The sequence below is a fragment of the Zootoca vivipara genome, chromosome 9 (genome assembly GCF_965207765.1).
Source record: "Zootoca vivipara chromosome 9, rZooViv2.hap1.1, whole genome shotgun sequence".
Classification (NCBI taxonomy): domain Eukaryota; kingdom Metazoa; phylum Chordata; class Lepidosauria; order Squamata; family Lacertidae; genus Zootoca; species Zootoca vivipara.
In genome coordinates this window covers 42,431,740-42,450,930 of record NC_142592.1, presented here as the reverse complement: position 1 = coordinate 42,450,930, position 19,191 = coordinate 42,431,740, and the positions used below count along the sequence as shown (strand labels likewise).

The window sequence follows — 19,191 nt, the reverse complement described above, 5'->3', positions numbered from 1 at the left end:
CATGAGTGAACCAGACCTGAGGCTTCTCAAGATGCAAGGCAGGAGATCCATTGCTGCCTTCCAGTTGAATAGATTGATGCACTTACAAAAAGCACTCTCAGAGCATAGCAGCACTTGTTTGACATGCTTGTGCTTGAAGTGAGTCCACTGGCATACATGCTCATTTTAGTTGTAAGACCTGGGTGGTTGGGGGCAAAATGGAGGCTTTCTACACACAAAGTACGTGCTTCACCACTGAGCGATGGCACCCTTCTCAAATAGGGTTTGGTTCTCGAACTCATCAGTCAGTCATTTGCCAACTTTAATGCACTTGTTGTTGGCCTGGATAACTTTCAGGATTAGACTTGTTGTCCTGAGAATGTAGAAGCATCCTTGGGAAAGGTCTAGGTGTATTCCTCTTCTCTTAGAGGGTATTTGAGAGGTGCATTTTGTGGATACTAATTCACACACCCCTGGGCTGTGGAATGCCCTGTCACTCTTTCCTCAAGGGCCCAGGCAAGACCAAGTATTTCCTCCACCACTCAATGAATGGGCAAACAAATATTCATCAGTGAAGTATTACAGTTGAACTATTTCTTACAGCATGCCAAGGAAAAGGGGCTTTGTGTAAGCGGACTCCAGCGTGCACCATGAAAGAGCAGAACAAAACCATATTTCAGTGGAGCCAGTTCATTAACTGGTTAAAATACCTATGACAGTATTTCAGTGCATGTGGCATTTTGACGCAATTTAATGAAGGAGAAAAGGCTTTGCTGTCAAACTCTCACAGACAAACCATTTATTGTTTGGAAAGTGCATCACCTGTTTGGCAAAAAGAACATAAATGGTTTATGACAGTGCCATCAGCCCGGCAAATTCTTCCACGGGGGACCGCACTGAATTTTAACATGATTCATGAATTAATTGTTTAATTATACCAGTTAATTCTATCAGCTCTAATCCCTTTTGATCTTGAACGTTCAGGAGCAAGGCTTCAGAGAGTTGGGTTCTCTTTTTGATCCCCTCCCCTGTGACACTCAGCCTCATTCCTTGTTTCTCTAAAGAGGAGCTGGCAATAGCTGTTGTGCCTGCCATAAAGAGGGATTTAAGAACATATGGAGAGGCCTGCTGGAATAGACCAGATGTTCATTCAGTTCCCCACAGTGGCAAACTAAATGCTTCCAAAGCAGCTCACAAGTAGGCAATGGAAGGCATCAGCCAGCCATCCCCACAACGCTTTCCTGGTCAGACCCACCATTAGACAGATGGAGGAAGCAGCCACCTCAGGCTGCAGATCTTGAGTAGCAGGAAGCAGCACTGAGGTCTTGGAGGAGAGACCTGCATATGCTGTACTGTCTGTCTACCCAGCATCCCCTAAGGTAGCCTTCTGCCCTCAGGTGCGCTGTCCTGTTGCTGGAGCAAGATTCAGCTCCCATTCCTATCAGCTTCTGCACATAGGAATAGAGGAAGTTGCCTTATACTATGTCAAACCATTGGCCCATCTACCTCAATATTGTCTTCGCTGATTAACGTAAGAACAGCCTGCTGGATCAGGCCAATGGCCCATCTAATCTAGCATCCTTTTCTCATGCTGGCCAATCAGATGTTGGTGGGAAACTAGCATCAGCTCTCCAGGATTTTAGAAAGGGATCACACTCAACTCTTCCTGAAAATGCTGTGGATTGGACCCCAACTATGAAGTAGGTGATCTACAGCTGAGCTACAGCCCTTCCCCAAGGAAGTGGGGGGCAGAACCATCTTGTCATTCATCCCAGGCAGCAAAATGTCTGAGGCCAGCCCTGAGCACCTGACATTCCATGACATACAGCCTCCAAACATTTTTACAGGTTCTTTCTTTATAGATGCAAACTAAAGTAAAAGAAACCATGTTCTAAGCCAGGCATCCCCAAACTGCGGCCCTCCAGATGTTTTGGCCTACAACTCCCATGATCCCTAGCTAATGGGACCAGTGGTCAGGGATGATGGGGATTGTAGTCCAAAACATCTGGAGGGCCAAAGTTTGGGGTTGCCTGTTCTAAGCCATTGCCCAGTAAGAGGCAAACTTGCCCCTCCCCACCCCTCTTATAGCAGTCAGGCCAATTAGTATAAGCCATTGTGATGACGGGCAGGCACCCTGGAGCTTAATGTGTTTTAAATTAAAATGGTTCATTATTAACTTTAAGTGGCAAATTCATCTAGTTGTAAATAGGTTGTTTCCATTTCAGGTAGACTTTGAGGCTTTCCCTTCGCACCCTCATTTCAGATTAAAATTTTGTTTCCCCATTCCGGTCTTAAAATGCATTGGTTTTGTATTAAGGGACCCAGGTGGCGCTGTGGTTAAACCACTGAGCCTAGGGCTTGCTGATCAGAAGGTCAGCGGTTCGAATCCCTGCGACGGGGTGAGCTCCCGTTGCTCGGTCCCAGCTCCTGCCAACCTAGCAGTTCGAAAGCACCTCAAAATGCAAGTAGATAAATAGGAACCGCTCCAGCGGGAAGGTAAACGGCGTTTCCATGTGCTGCTCTGGTTTGCCAGAAGCAGCTTTGTCATGCTGGCCACATGACCTGGAAGCTATACGCCGGCTCCATCGGCCAATAATGCGAGATGAGCGCCGCAACCCCAGAGTCGGTCACAACTGGACCTAATGGTCAGGGGTCCCTTTACCTTTACCTTTATTGCAATGGAATAGTACATCTAAATGGGAGCATTTTGAAGTGATAGTGCCCCGAAGAATGGAAGAGTCACTCCTCTTCACCCTTTAATGAATTTTTTAAAAAGAAAAGAAACAAAATATTTCCTTTTTAACAGCTCTCAGGTTGAGGGGTTTATGCTGGGTCATCGTCACTGTCTGAGCCAGCCCTCAGCCTCCCCCACACCACAGTCAGCAGTGTGCACCCTGGTGCTTCTTGAAACTGCTCTGCTTTAAAGGTTATTCAGGAAAAAAATCCTGCTGCGTAGGCTGCAAGGTTTTGTGAAAGCCCAGATACTCTATTTGTCTGTGTTTCCCTTAATTGGGGTGCAGCAGGTCAAGCCTGCAATAGAGATGCAGCCGTACCTGAAACAAGACTTTCACCTCATCGAAGCCAGCAGAGATTTTGTTATTGACTCCCAGCGAGGGCACTTGGCACAAATCTCCTCCTGGGAAGATTCATAAAATCCAAAGTCACTGTAAGGCTGCAATCCTATGCACACATTTGCTTGAGCTCACAGACTTATATCTGAGCACATAGGATTGGCCTGCTGGGCATTTTCACATAGGGTGCTTAAAGTCACTCTTTCCACTTTCAGTTTGTGCTGTGAATGCCCACCCTCCCTCCCCATCCAGTCATTTATCAGAATGCACATTTGCATTCAAATGTGGACGCAGGTGGTGCTGTGGGTTAAACCACAGAGCCTAGGGCTTGCTGATCAGAAGGTCAGCGGTTCGAATCCCTGCAACGGGGTGAGCTCCCATTGTTTGGTCCCAGCTCCTGCCAACCTAGCAGTTCAAAAGCACGTCAAAGTGCAAGTAGATAAATAGGTACCCCTACAGCGGGAAGGTAAACAGTGTTTCCGTGTGCTGCTCTGGTTCGCCAGAAGCGACTTTGTCATGCTGGCTACCTGACCTGGAAGCTGTACGCTGGCTCCCTCGGCCAATAATGTAAGATGAGCGCCGCAACCCCAGAATCGGTCACGACTGGACCTAATGGTCAGGGGTCCCTTTACCTTTACATTTGCATTTGCATTACAGAAATGCCCTTCTTCCACTCTCCCTTCTGCCTTAACAAGGACCAGACATGCTTATAAACATCATACAAGGAGCTCTCAAGGACCACTTAAGTTACATGTCTAAAAATACTCTATAAGCCAGTCTATCTGTGACTAAGATGGAATGAGACCATGGGTCAGTCAGACTTCATGAGCCTCTGTTCCACTCAGGATTAGACCTGTATAACCACATGTTTCTCTTTCCACATAAGACACCTCAGCTCCTGCTATACCCTTTCCTTATGCAATACTGGGAAGCTCTGTGCTTGGCCACCAGCTAAGCTCCAAACCAAACCCCTCTCTCTGACTTGGGTTCCTCCAGCTTGATTCTTTATTCTCCCCACTCCCCCTACCTAATATATTTAAATCCCACCTTTCAAGGAGGCTAGCAGTAAATGAAAACACATAATCAACTTGACTTTAAAAAAAAAGTTAATGGTGACTTATGAAGGCTCTGTGGGAAATGTCTCCTTCTTCAGGCCTTATACTCCCCTCCTTCTGGTGTTTCAATTAGTTTCCCTTGAAGGTTTCAAGGTGACCATCCGAGGTCTCCACTTGAATCCCTCATCCCAGCTCACATTTCCTTCCTGCACTTATTTCCTCCAGCATAGTCAGCTGAGAGAAGTCTACTTAGCCATCCTTGGGAATGCCTGATGGTGAGAAAATGAACTTTTAATAAGCCCTGAGAGGCAGATCCAGACACTGCTGCCTACATGCATTCAGTTTCTATTCCCCTCATGTCCCTCTGTTATTTGCCTTCTGGCATACCAGTCCTTCCTAGAATGTTATTGGAGCCAAACTGGTTGAAGTAAGGATATATCATCCTATGTGCATGGTTCATTCAGAGCACAGGACTTGCTCAGCTGTGCTTGATGCTAGTTGGAGATGGTTTAGACTCCTAACGCCAGTCAGTCCAGCCCACTAGGAATGTGCCTTCTCAAAGATGAAAGGCAGCAGAGTGGGAAGAACCCACTGTAGATTACCTCCCCCCCAAGCAGTTCAGGGTGCCATGTATGCCCTTAGCAAAGAAAAAAGTTGGAATTTGGATATGTATGGAATGAGTGAGCAGGAAAGAACCATCACAGAAGGTAGGGGTGGGCTGTGAACAAGGATGACATCATTCTTTTACAGTGGGCTGAAATGTCATGTGAGTGTATTATTCTGGCAGGTGTTCTGGTAAGCCCGTTTTTAGCAGGGGGAATAGTTCCATTTGAGCAAGGGCTGAAGAGTAAGTACTATTAGGTAGCTAAGTTGCAGGTGAAGTGCTTCTTCAGCCACTCCTCCCAGAGAGAACGGCAACAGATGCTCCACCTCGCCTTTCGTTCATTAGCTGTCCAGTTCTGTGCATGATCCAAGACAACAGAAAACAGAACCAAAAAGTTCAACTTTTTTCCTGTCCTGTTCTGACCATGAGCCCACAGGGCTCATGAAAGTTGTCTGACAGTGGCTCACCTGGTCAATTGTCAAGTCACATAGTTAGGGAGATTGTAGTGGCAGGCTGGAATTTCAGGACCTTGGATAGCTCCAAGTGAACATCTTGCTCTGTATGAGCTCTGGACCTCGATTGAGATCCTTTATCTTCCTTGGGCTAGATCACCCCTCCAAGGCTCTGCTCCCTTCCTGACCAGGAGAACATTAAAGGAACATTCTTCTGGCCCAGAGCTTGCCATTCAGTTACTTACCAGACATCTCCCACCTTGGGTGTTGCTTTCCCTTGTTGCCAAACAGGCGTGGGGGTGGGGAGGATGAGGCTCCTATTGTAAAGGGGAAAGGTTCCTCATGGGAATCTGATTCAGGAGTCCCAAATTGAAAGTTCTGATTCACAGCGCTCTTGGCTTTAGTTCAGGCTCAGGGTCCAATTGGACCCTGTCTGGGTTCAGCATCAATGCAGCTTTACACTGCTGGTCTTCCAGTCTCGGCTGTGTTCCTCCCTCTCTGTGCCACTCAGGGTCAGTCAAGGTTAAGGCAGGTTCATATGGAAAACAGGACACTGCCAAATTTCCTGCTGCCAGCATCTCAGTTGGTGTTGGTGTGAGGCCTGATGGAAGCATAATGCCATGTGCACCATAAAAAATTACCTATTCAAATACAGCTCTCTTTTCATCAAACACTGGACTCTCCTTCATTGGAGGTTTTTAAACAGAGACTCGGTGGCCGTCTGTCAGGGGTTCTTTAGCTGTGATTCCTGCTTTGCAAGGGGTAGGACAAGATGATGCTTTGGGCCCCTTCCAATTCTACAATTCTATGATTCTATAAAATGAGGTTTTTGCAAGCTACATCTCCAAAACCTAGGCCATGGGTCCCTGGCTTGCTAATGCTGATTAGACTAGTAATGCAATTTTATTTATACATAATGCCAGTTCAATGAAACATAGACTTGGGAATCTGGGAACAGGGGGTTAAACACACTCAGCATCACTTTTACAGCATGCTTGGGACAGCTCTGTGTATTTACTTGCTTATTTAGTTGACCTTTCTACCCTGCCTTTCTATCAGACCAGCCCACCAAGGCAGCTCATGACATCTCATTAATAAAACTATTGTAACAAAGCAGTTTAAAACAATGGTGCATAAAACACAACCAACATGAGAACAAAACCAGACACACACACACACACACACACCCAAAAAAAAAATCAGGAAGAGCACCAAATAATGACTTCTTAAGGCCCAAAGATCTTCTTTAAAAACCCAGCGTTTGCTGCTTCTCAAAAGGTCAGCAGTGAAGTGCACTGGCAGGCTCTCATCACCATAGTAAAAATAAAAAAATGGATGGGGAGCATTCATATCCACCATGCTTTGAATGGCAAGGGCACAATCAACAGGGGTGCACAGAGTTATGTTCATGGGGAGGAGGAGAGGTCTTTCAGGTGTCCTAATCCCAGACTTCTGAAGGTCTTAAGGGTGGAGGAAGGGGGTGCTGTGGGTGCGGCCCGCCCTGGGTGTCATCCTTGAAGGAAGGTGACACCGTCGCCCCACCCCCCTGGGACGCTTGTCGAGGGCAGCGCCCCCCTGGGATGCTAGCCTCACCCCTGAAGGCGGCTAGTCCCGCCCCCAGGTGCACAGCATGTGTGCCACTCTGGGTGCCAAAGCAGCTAGCTCTGCCTCTGCTTAAGGGTCACAACCAGCACTTTGAATTTGGCTCGGAAACAAATTGGTAACCACCAGTGAAGCTGGAATAGCACTGGAGAGTGGAAGTGATAGGAGTGTCTTTCCAGAGAAACCTTCTGCATTATGAACTAACTGAAGTTTCCAAAGGCTCTTGAAAGGCAGTTGCATGATACAGAAAGCGAGAGGCCTATGGTTTCAGAGGACCAGATGCCAGGAGGGAGGTCTTTGGGAGTCAGATTTTGTCATCGCCATCTCTCCCACCACCAGTTTCTCATCTCTAAATAGCAGTATCTGCTTTCTTACATCCAAGGAAACTCCTAGAAAATATGTATTGCATACACAAGTGCCACTATGTGGGCCAGGAAATCTGTTTGTGCTCGGTGTCATGCTAACCTTTCTCCCTCCCCCATCAAGCCTCTGTGGTTCAGGAACTCACTCCCAATGTTTTTTGGCTTGGTGACCCCTTTGCTGATCTTTTCTCTTCCGCCTCCAGGGCAATGGGGGGGTGTGCAGTGTTCTATAAGCACTGGTTATTTTGCTGCAGCAAAGCCCCTTATCCCTTGCAACAAACAAAGCAGGTAAATGCCAGGAAGAGGGCTCAGCAGAGTCTCTGGGCTAGGAGTTCCTGACAGCTTATCAGAGCTGCTCTTTCAGCTCATCTCTATTCCAAAGGGCATGGATTATGGCAGCTCGATTTTCCACCCTGGGATTTTGGCGCCTGCTTCTGTGAAGCACCAGGTGCTCATGCTCAATTCTAAGGGTCTCCCAGAGGGGCTCCGTGCTCTGATCATTGTCTCAATACTGTCACCAACACCCCTCCCATTGACATGCAGCGTGAGATATGCCGCCCTGAATGTCAGTCATTTGCTTGGTATCACCAGCCTTGGCGAGCGGGCAGGAGGCACACTCACATATGATTAGCATGCGTGGAGCAGTGTTCATTTCTAATACTTCTCTACCAGGATAGAGTCTCAGGATAGTCTGATGAGGAAGAAATGACACACTGAAGGGATTTTGTGCCATCCTGCCTATGTGAACAGTTTCAGCTCCTGCCTTGCTCATCTCCCCTGCCAGTTTCAAGCATGTCTCTCACTTTCCATTATCTTTCCTCTCTCCTCCTTTTTGCAGGATGGTGGAATATTCTCTGGATCTCCAGAATATCAACCTGTCTGCAATCCGCACTGTGCGCGTCCTGAGGCCCCTCAAAGCCATCAACCGTGTGCCTAGTAAGTCTACCTGCCTTTCTTCTTTCAATATCTCTCTCACACACTGTTTTCTTAGGGGGGGGGTTGGGGTTGAGAGCACACATACTCATCCAGCACATTCAGAACTTACCAGCCACATGGCACCTGTGTCCAGCCCCTGCTGATCTCTTGCACCCATTTGCACTGCTGTCTGGGGAAGCTTTCTTAGGGCAGGTGTGCATGCAGGTTGCAAGGAGAGCAAACCAGCTTATCCAGCACATCCAGTACCTTCCAGCTACTCGGTACCTGAACCCAGACTATGCTGATCTCTCCCACCCTCCTGAACTGCTGTCTGGGGAATTCATGAGCTGTGCATGGACAGCAAGATCCTCTTTAGAGAAAGGCAACATTCACAACAAATTCTGAGCTAAAACACTAAACTGGTATTAAAGGGACTTTAGAACAGGCCTTACTAAGAAATACTTAGCAAGGCTTCTGCAAAAGGAAGTTCTGTCTTACCAGCATTTTGATGTTTGTTGGAAGCATTATCAGGCAGATGGGTAAGGGGGGATATGGGAGGGATTCCCCTAACCTGGCCGTCTGTTTATTCAGAATGCTTCATTTTGGAAAGGTTATGGTGCCCAGGGGCATACCCAGGATCAAAACGGGGGGGGGCAAGAGAGCGGAAGAGAGAGGGAAGGAGGGAGGGAGGGAAGAGAAGGAAGGAAGGAAGGAAGGAAGGAAGGAAGGAAGGAAGGAAGGAAGGAAGGAAGGAAGGAAGGAAGGAAGGAAGGAAGGTTTGTGTGTGTGAGAGAGAGAAGGGAGGGAGGGAGGGAGGGAGGGAGGGAGGGAGGGAGGGAGGGAGGGAGGGAGGGAGAAAAAGGAAGGAAGGAAGAGGGGGGAAGGAAGGGGGGAAGGAAGGAAGAATGGAGCTCCCGTCCTCCCCACCCCCCAGCTCAGACTGCTCCTCCCCCCTCCCATGTTCTTGTCGCTGGCTGCAGCTGCGGAGGGGGCGGAAACAGCCTGATTTCCATAACCCACAGCGACTTTTCCCCTTCAGTTTTCAGAGGGGAAAAGTGCGGGTTATGGTCCATAAAATACGGCAATTATATATTTATTTATTTATTTGCCCCTCTCTGGGTACGCCCATGATGGTGCCAATGGTTGGCCACTTCAGGTTACATTACCTTGTTGTGGGTCATGGTGTAAGTGCTGAACACCATTTTAGAGAAAAAGTCTCTCATATTTGTGGTCCTTTTAGAGAGTGGGGGGTTTCGCCAAATGGTTGTGTCAGCGATAGGGGGAATTTGAGAGACACGAGTAAACAGCTTTGATTATGAATGCTTCAAACCTGTACTGCTCTTCCTTTTATGAAACTGGAGTCTTTGGGAGATCTGCCTGCTGTAGAGAAGGAAGTCAGGCTTACTGTGCTCCACCTGGGCTTGTCCTACATTTATCAATATCTTCTGTGTAAGGGACTTGCTATTAGACCCAATGGCTAGGGCATCATTAAGAAGAGTTGGGACACAGAGGGCTGCTTTTGCTGCTGCTCTCTCTACTCTTCCACATCTTTCTCACACCATTGCAATACTTGCTGTGACTATGCTAAGCCCCAGAACCGTGACTACGGAGCAGAGCCTTTGCCTTGCATGCAAAAGGTACAGTGGTACCTTCGGGTAACATAATTTCGGGTTGCGAACACGGCAAACACGGAAGTGTATACTTCCAGGTTTCGCTGCGCATGCATGCACAGAAGCACTCTATCGTGCTGTGCGCATGCGCATAAGCGGTGCCCCTGGATATGGACTTTTCGGGGTAAGTACGGACCCCTGGGATTAATTAAGTTCGTATCCGGAGGGTCCACTGTATTAGGTTCAGCTTCTAACATCTTCAGGTGGAGTTGTGAGAGATCCCACCGGAAATCCTAGAGAGACACTGCCAATCAATATAGACAACATGGAGCTCGATGGGCCAATCTTCTGATTCAGTGTAAGGCAACTGCCCTTTGTTTGTAGCAGCCTATCCAAGAGAAGCAGAGATGAGGAAAGAATACGGTGCATCATGTGTGTGGGGTTTGGTGGGTGTAGCTCAGAGGACATGCTTTGCAAGCAGAAGGTCTCCATTTAAATCCCTGGCATCTCCAGTTAAGGCTAGAAAAGAGAACCCAGAGAACCACTGCTAATCATCATAGACAGTATTGAGCTAAGTGGAGCAGTGGCAGCTTCCTGTGTTCCTAATATAGGTGGCAAAGCAACAAGGACCACGGATTGTATCTTGTATAAGTGTGATGCTCAAACAACCCTAGGGACCATTTCTGGAACTAGTTTTGGGATTTCACCAGAAGGTTGACCCTTGGGGCGCTAGTGCTTATTGGTCATGCGGGAAATGTGCAATTATTTTTCCATTTTCCTTGAAGTTAAGAGATTAGGTGTGGAATTTTTAACTTGGCAATGTCCCCTACACTCCCCTTTCTCCCCCAATCCCTAAGGTTTTGCTACTAAGACCCCATGTCGCAGGCCTACTTGGTCTCTGTATTAAGCTACTTTCAGTACTCCAGTACTTTTTGAAAAGAGCTTTTTAAAGCACATAATAATATGATTTATATTCCTTCAACTAGTCCAGGTAACTTCAGGAGCCTATGGAGGAGCCTGTAGCAAAGCTCCAGGCATAGTCAGATGAATTAAATGCCAACTGTAAACATTCTCACTGGAAGTCTAATTTACAAGCATTTGGTATGTGTATGGATAATGGCTTTACAGCAGCAAATTAGAGCCTTAAGCAAAGAACGGAGAATTTCCAGCCCTTGCCCTGTTTTCTTGGACTGTGCTGGTAGCATTTGGAGAAGCTACAGACATTTTATTGGTTTGCTTCCCTGTTATAAATGTGCTTTGATTTAGGAAGCCTTGCTCAGTAGATTAAGTGACCTTTCTTCCCTGGATACTTAGAATCACAGAATTGTAGAGTTGGAAGGCACCCCAAGGGTCATCTAGTCCAACCCCCTGCAATGCAGGAATTGCAGCTAACGAACCCCTGACAGATAACCATCCAACTTCTGTTTAAAAACCTCTAGTGAAGAAGAGTCCACTGCCTTTCAAGGAAGTTAGTTACACTGCAGAACAGCTCTTACCATCAGAAAATTCTTCCTAATGTTCAGTCGGAATCTCCTTTCTTCTTCTGCAGTTCTCTGTGTCCCCCCAGGAAAAAGAATTGTTAAACCACACACTGGGAATTGCAGCAGTGTGAGGGGAATAGGTCTCTCCTAAAAACTCTCAGCACCCTCATTAACAAGCTATAGTTCAAAATATTCTTTGGGTGAAGCCATCACTGTTTAAGGCGGTTTGCTGCTGATTTAAATGTATGATGCAGATGGAGCCTTAGCTATGTCTGGGTTCGCTGAAGCATAAGAACACAGATGAATGAATACATCTTCCAACATTTAACCCAGGGTTGGGAACCTCGGGCCCAGGGCCAAACATGGTCATCCAAATCTTCTTATCTGGGCCTCAGGAGAAGTCACACCCCTCCCTGGCCCTGCTTCACACTGTCTTTGAGTGTTCTTGACCGCCTGGAAGGTGTCCTTGAACTCTGAAATGCCTCTTGCTTCCCTGGATGAAGAACAGAGAGGGGCATGTCTACTGTGCCAATGCAAAATTTGCATTCCTTGCTCTGCCTGCTTTTACTGCCCGCCTCTGGAAAGTTACCCAGAAGGGAACACAGCTCTTGAGCTGACAAGGGCTTGTGATTCTTGACATAACCAATCGTACGGTGATGTGTGCATGGTGTGCCTCCTTTCCCCAACTTGGGAGTGATATCTGCAATGAAGCAACGTGGTGTAAAGCAGTCCTAAAACTGTGCCATTGCTCTGCAAGTTAGGAACGAGGAGCACAGCATTTGCTGTCTCCTGTATGACTCCCCTTGTAATCTAAAAATACTCTTAAGACCTATGCTACATGGAGGGAAGTGAGATAATGGGCATCTCCCCCCCCCCCACATGTTCGTCTTGCTTCTACTTTTGTCCCTGCTTCCTCCTCTGCAGCTTTGTGTGCATGATATATAAATATGAGTCAGGCTCCACTGGGAGCTGAACCATCAGAATCTGCTAGGAGACGGTGTGAACCGGGATGCAGTTGCTCTGTATACACACACAGTATAGTTTTATGGAGTCCCCTCCCCAACATGTCAGGTTTCAGGCCAGAGAAACAGACGCATTTTAGTAGAATAGTTACTAGGGAGCGAAAGTGCAAGGGCACAATAGAATAGAAGCAGGGATTGTGTTCCTCGAGTCTTGCTGCTTTAAAATATCACCTCCCTCCCGAGGGCAATGCGGAGCCAAGGCTGCAGCACGGCTGGTGTATTCCACTTTGTTTATTAACTCCAATCAAATAATGCCAGCAGTGTTTGCCCAACTAGGCATCACACAGCGGCTGGTAATGAATTAGTAATTATTAATAACTCTTTCTGTTCAGGGTCACCAAAAAAGGCAGGGTTCCTTTGCCTGATGAACGGTGAAGTGAGGATTTGCACATCACACTGCAAAGGGGACCTCCTTTCATGGCTTTGTTCAACATATCAAATCTTTATGTATTTATTTATATGTTTTCCTTGTTTTATATTTTTATCCTGCCTTTCTGCTGAAGCATTAGGGTGACTCCTGCTTCACACCACACTTCAGGATCCTAGATAGTACAGTGTTCTGTTCATTCCCATGCCTGTTTCCTGAACTGCAGCTGAGTCCCACTGAGTTGGGGTGGCAGAAAAATAAGATTCAGTTTGCATTTGATAAGCTGAACACATTCCAAAGCTATATGAGAACGCGAATATGGCCATCCTTCAAAATCTACTCTTGGCCCAAATTTTGGGATTCAGTTCTCCAGCCAAACGTTGTTTACATTAGGAGAGAGTGTGCATTTAAAAAATGGACATATTGGTGAAAATAACGTAACAAAAATGCATTATATTAGGGTAAATTGCTTGCAGAGCTGTGTGCATTGGTCAGCGCTGCAAATGCGTTTGTGAGGAGCAAATTCACACTAAAATGCTGAGGAATTTTCACGAGGGTTTTTATAAAAAGAAAAGAATCACAAATTGCTGCAAAAGTGAACTGAATTTGATATTGGGGGAAATGAGAAATCAAGAGAAGTGAAATTAACAGATCCTTCCATCTGTACTTCCAAGTGAGGACAGAGGATTGTGGCTGTAGCCTTGTACAAAGTCTGCCTCCTCCCCCCCACCGCAAAAAAGAGAGAAGCCCTTAGTAGGCCCAAGCCCCTGCCATGTGTTTTTCTTCATTCCTGTTTTTTTACTTTAGCTTGAGAAGTCCATTATCTGGGATGGGCAATTAAAATACCACCAGTCATGGGCTTGTTTGTTTTTACTTTGGTTATATCATTGTGGAGAGTTTGAGTATTTGGTACAATGCACTATGTACCACAAAATATATACAGTATTTAAATAGATTATTTTAACTCAATGTATGCCTCTTCTAAATATTTGTATCCTAAAACACATGGTTTTATGCATTTTTGTTATGTTTTTGAGCTGAGAACAGTATCGCAAAGCTTGGAGATGTGCAAAATTCAAAGTACCGCATTTTCCCATGTATAAGACTAGGTTCCCCCCCCCCCCAAAAAAAAATAATGTCAGAAATCAGGGGGCATCTTATACATGGGGCCATTCCTCCCCATTTTCTTAAATCTGAGTCCCCTAAAATAGGGGGAGTTTTATAGGTGAAAAAATACAGTATATGTTCTTCTCTGTGCAATTAGTCTGGAAGGTTTGGATTTGAGTGGTTTACTTGTAAGTCCAGGCTACCGAAAGGTATTTTCCTCTCATTCTCACCTCCTAAAAGAGTGAGCCACAGAGCGGGTGGGGCCTCCCATGTTGACGTTACATAGGAATCAACTTTAAGGGGCCCAGGTCTCTTCAGTCCCCCCAATAAAATATATTTTGGGGTGACAGGACAACCCCAATGTTGAGACCAATCAGTTGCAGAGCCAAGAGCAGCGCTGCACGGCTTCAGTGACTTATAGCTCCTTCTCCTGCCATGGAGGTGAAGGGGGGGAGCAGCCCCCAACCAGTGACAGTGGTAGGAGGAGGAGGCTGAGCACTAGAGAGGAGGAGCCATCAGCTATAGAAGCCGTGCTGCCGCCGCGTTTGGCTCCACCCCTGGCTCCTCCCTTTGTTATGCGCATGTCATGTGCATGTCATTGCCCTCCCAGAGGTTGGCGCCTCTGTGACCTCAGCAATTGGGTGGGTTTTCTATGATAGAGAGGGGATGCTTGGCACCTGAAAAGGCCAGGGACAGAGGGAGTGTTGAAAGCTTTGCCTGCTAGTCACTTTTAACCTGAAACTCCCTCTCCCACCAGACCCTTTTACTCCAGTTTTTAACATGCAGGTCTCATGTTCCTTAGGAGTAAGAAGACTTGGGAGGAGTTTTAGGAAGCAGTATTTACTAAATGCGACACACTGAGAGCTGAAAACCAAATGCTATCTGCATAGACTCACCTATTCACCTGCGTATCCATGCGCTGGGTTCGATTTCCTTCCAGTGATGCTGGAAAGTGTTTGGGACAGGTTTCTGTAGATAGAGAATCGCTACATTGCGCTAAGAACAATTTGTGGAGCTTCTGTGGGATTGCTTACCTGTTTCAGACACACAGAAGCAATTTCCACGTAAGGTTTTTGTGAGACACTTTCAGCCATTCATCACCGCTCTTTCTGACAATACGTAAAGATTTATGGTAGGGTTTGCTTCCTCGGGGTTGCCTTGCACGTTGTTTTAAACACAGAAGTGCAGTCTTGGGAGTCCATGCCTAAAGATGTGAGAAAATGTAATATTGGAAAGGTAATAAATGTGTCTGGGGGGGAAACTTTTAGACATGTTGGGCAAGCTTCCAAGCACATTTCGTGGAGCTTGTGCATCCTCATTCTGAAATAGGCACTCAGGCCTTGACAAATTCAGGCACCTAATAATTTGATACCGGTGGCATCGGCAAACCTGAAAAATTATTTTCAGGTCTGCACAGGAGCTGGCATGGAAATGTTGATGCTGGTTCCTGAACAATCTTTTTCAGTCCAGTGGGTGCAGGACATAAGGGAGCCAAACTAAAGGCCTCATTTCCCCAGTATATCATTATTATTAGTTGTATACATATTCTATTATTGTTTCTAAATAGTCTAACATTTACCAATTCCCTACTGTTACCCCAAACTCTAACCTGTTAAAGCAGGAATAAAAACCAGAGAGCATTTATTTTTTTTAATATTCAGTCCTCTTAGCCACATCAGTATCTCTGTAGCACCAGCACTGTTCTGGGATTAAATTGACTTTAATGTGTTTCTTTTCCCAGTTATTATAAATGCAGGGATTTCTAGCCACATCTTCAGTACTTCTGATCAAAGAGGCACTTTTGTTAGTAATATGGGGGGGGGGACTTCTGGTTTTTTTCATTTGCATAGAAACGTCGTCACATCAAGTGCTCCAGTGCTTGCTTTCCTCTCCCCTCCTCATTCCCTTTTCCTTTTGTATCATGTTTATTAGATTCTGAGTCTGGTCTGTAAGCAGGGACTGTCTTATCTTTTAATGCAGCACTCAGAAAATGCTTTATAAGTACTAAGCAGCAATAACTGAAAAAATGGCAAGAGGATTGTGTTTGAAAAAATAATGAAAAATTGGAAACGGTCTGAGTTGGTAGCAGGTGTCTAGCTAGACATGGCACAGATTAGTGACAGAACATTTGGGTCCTTCCCACAAACCTTTTTTAATGTCTTCATTAATAATCTTCATGGAGGAGTCATACTTGTTAATGACATTCATAGATGAAGCTAAAATTGGAAGAGTCATGGATATCATCAGCAAAGGGAAAAGAATAATACAAAAGGATGTAAAAGGAGTGAGGGGAAAGTGGACAGATATGAACATGGACTGAAGTCAGAAAAGGCTCCACCTGTGTAAATGTAAATGCATCAAAGATTTTCATATTATTTGTTTGTTCAGAAACAGTGGAATATAAGTACTTTAAAATCAGTAAATTGAAGTCATGCATAGGCTGAGAGAGTGGACAAAATGTTCAAAGGATGAAATATTGTCAAAATGTTTTATTGATTCCCATTTTAAGGTCCTTAATTCAGAATGGAATGGGTTGTCCAGAAGGATTATCATGTGACCAGGCTGTAGAGTCTCCTGTTGGCCACAGTTTTTAAAAGAGATTAACTAAAGCAATTTTGCTGTTATAAAGGCACTCAAATACTTACGACCAGCGGCATAGCGGCAGTTGTCAGTGCCCAGGGCAAGCAGATTCCCTGAGTTCACTGGAAAGAGGAATTGGTTGTTAAACCACTCTGGCAATTATAGCTCTGTGAATGGAATAGGGGGCCCCAAAGAAACTACAGTTCACCCTTAACAAACTACAGCTCCCATGATAGTATCATAGTGCTGGAATAGATGTAGCCGTAGTCCAGAATCCTAACATCTCCTTCTGTATGATGGGTAGAATGGCTCTTGCAAAAAAAACCCTATTGTTGCAGGAGTGAGACTTGATAACTCTTGGGGGCTGTTAGTCGTCACTTTTTGAAATGATAAAAGGTCTGTTTTTGCAATTTTAAAATTTATAACCAGCTAGTCAGTTCTCTGTGTAGCCCATATATACTCTTCCTCCCTCTCCACCTGCATCTTTTTATTAACATTCACCCTTTCTCATATTCTTCTTAACTGAAGCCTCATGGGTTGCACCTTGAACACAGCTCAAGAGAGAGGGAGACAGGGAGAGATCCCCTTAGGTCTTTGTCAGAAGCAGCCCCAGGTCTCTCTAGAAAAGCTTGGCTGCATGTCAATAAGTTCTTATTCTGGCCTCTCCAGTGGCACCTTTCTACCGCTATGCCACCTCTCACTTCTTTCTGAAGTTGTGCACAATCTCACTTCATCGCTGTTGAGTGGCAAGTCTTTAATCATATCTTCCTCTCATACTGTCATGATTTTGACACAGGTGGAAGAAAATGCCTCTTTTCGCTGCTGCTGTTGCTGCCGCCGTGTTAGCTGTGACTGTCAATTCTGTCTCATTTTGTACTGTGTTTTGAATGTGTGTTGCTTACAACTAGTACTTTACAGCAACAATGACTTGGCTAAAGTTCTGTCTGCTGAGTTACAAGGCAAATCTTGTGATGGTGAGGATTTGCTGAAGAATTGGCTGCCAAGAATGTAGGGTGCTACCTAGCCACTGCTGTGGTGGTGGTGGTGGTAGTTGTGGTGGTTGTTATTTACCCGCCCCTCACCAGCAGTTTACAACAATTAAAACATGGTGTTAAACAGTCTAAAGCAATGTAATGATCCCAGAAATAAGGTGGGTCCTAAAATATATGCATCTCTGGTATCAAAAGGGTAATGAGCAGGAGCATTTGCTGAAAGTTCTGTAATGAAGATGGCAGATGCACCACTGTGGGGAGGGAATTCCACAACTTAGGGGCTACCACAAATAATGCCCTCTCCTGCAGTAGCAGGAGGGTGGCGGAACAACCAAGAGACCTTCCTCTGCCAATCTTAGCACCCATAGGGAAGAAGACAGCATTTTCCCCAAACTATGCCCACCTACCCTACACCAATTGTGGAGCACCAAAGAAACAATCAGGAGCTTAGAAGTGAGTTCTTGATGGTTCCTCTACATGCAGGGCTCACTGACAGCCCCACTGGGATTGGCTGCACTAGGGAGGTCCCCTTTGGGTGCTTGGTCCACTTGCAAGCTTGATTTCAATCCCTGCCACACCTGTACCTCTAAGGGGATTATTGTAATCACTGAGCAGGTCATCAGCCATTGTAGCAAGGCACTTAGAACTTGTCACCTGATGTTATAATGAAGTTGGCCTGTTGAAAGTAGGGGAAGAGATTTAAGGATCCAACCCACTGACTGGATCCAATTCCTCAGCCCTGCTTGGTACATTGATGAGGTCCATTGCCGAGGGCCTTCTGGTGGTTCCCTCGCTGCGAGAAGCCAAGTTGGAACACCCTCCCACCAAATGGCAAAGAGAAAAACAACTACCAGATGTTTAGAAGACATTTGAAGGCAGCCTTGTTTAGGGAAGCTTTTAATGTTTGATGGACTATTGTATTTTAATATTTTGTTGGAAGCCACCCAGAGTGGTTGGGGAAACCCAGCCAGATGGGTGGGGAATAAATATATTATTATTATTATTATTATTATTATTATTATTATTATTATTATTATTTATATAGCAGCTCTCCATGATTCCAGACTAGAGTTTCCCTCCTGAAGATGCTAGCAGGGACTGAACCTGGAACCTTTGGTATGCAAGGCACATGTTGGCCAATGCTGACTGAGATTGGATTGAGCAGTCAACTGGAAACTCCCAATTCTGACTGTTGTGACAAGAACTACTACTCAGTGCACCTGCTCCACCTGCAGTTTAGGGAACTATACCATGGATGGGGATAGGAAGGGGAGAGGTAACACTAGTCTTGCTGAAATGTGGAAAGAATAAGTTGTTATAGGGCAGAGCATCGTAGGAGCTGGTGTCCTATGTTTTGGAGGTGCCTCTCAGAATAATAATGTCGCTTGGCGTGCACCAAGTCTGTGTTCTTGTGGGATGGCTTCTCAGTAATGAATACATGCTAGTAGCCATTGAATTGAGGGTCAGGAGAGCAAAAGGTATATACAGTGCAGAAAACCTTCACTGGGCCCGTGCCTTTAGCAGATATCTGCATCTTGGCACCATTGAGTAAAAACATGCATTATATAGATGAAAAATATATATGTATAGATAAAGTAAATGTAACAACTTGGGCTTTTTTTATTGTAAGAGCAGCCCTGCTGGATCTTGCGGTGTTCCAAGTGTAGCCAATATTATAAATATGGCCATGCTACATTATTGTTGATTAATGTTATAATTGTAACTCATCCATAAAATCCATCAGCAATGCTAAGAATCACCTGCAAATGTCTGCAAACTCCAGAAAGGCATGTCTTACTATTATTAGTCTTGTGTTCTAGGTGTGTGTGTGTGACCAAAATCCAGTGAGTCACAGCATCAGAAATAGAATCACCCTCTCCTGATGCACAGGCCTGTCATTGACTCACTAAACTGAAGTAATACAATGAAACTGCAGCAAAACAGCTAGACTGCAGGGTAAAGGTAAAGGTAAAGGGACCCCTGACCATTAAG

General features: G+C 45.6%; 1 protein-coding gene across 3 annotated transcripts in view; it reads left to right on the top strand.

The window, feature by feature from the left end:
* CACNA1I (calcium voltage-gated channel subunit alpha1 I) overlaps positions 1-19,191 on the top strand; it is a 279,689-nt gene that overhangs the window by 150,913 nt on the left and 109,585 nt on the right. For all 3 annotated transcript variants that reach the window (XM_088652075.1, XM_088652074.1, XM_035128273.3), the window contains one exon: positions 7,964-8,061. In XM_088652075.1, the coding sequence (XP_088508201.1) occupies positions 7,964-8,061 (98 nt within the window). The remainder of the gene's footprint in view (positions 1-7,963; positions 8,062-19,191) is intronic.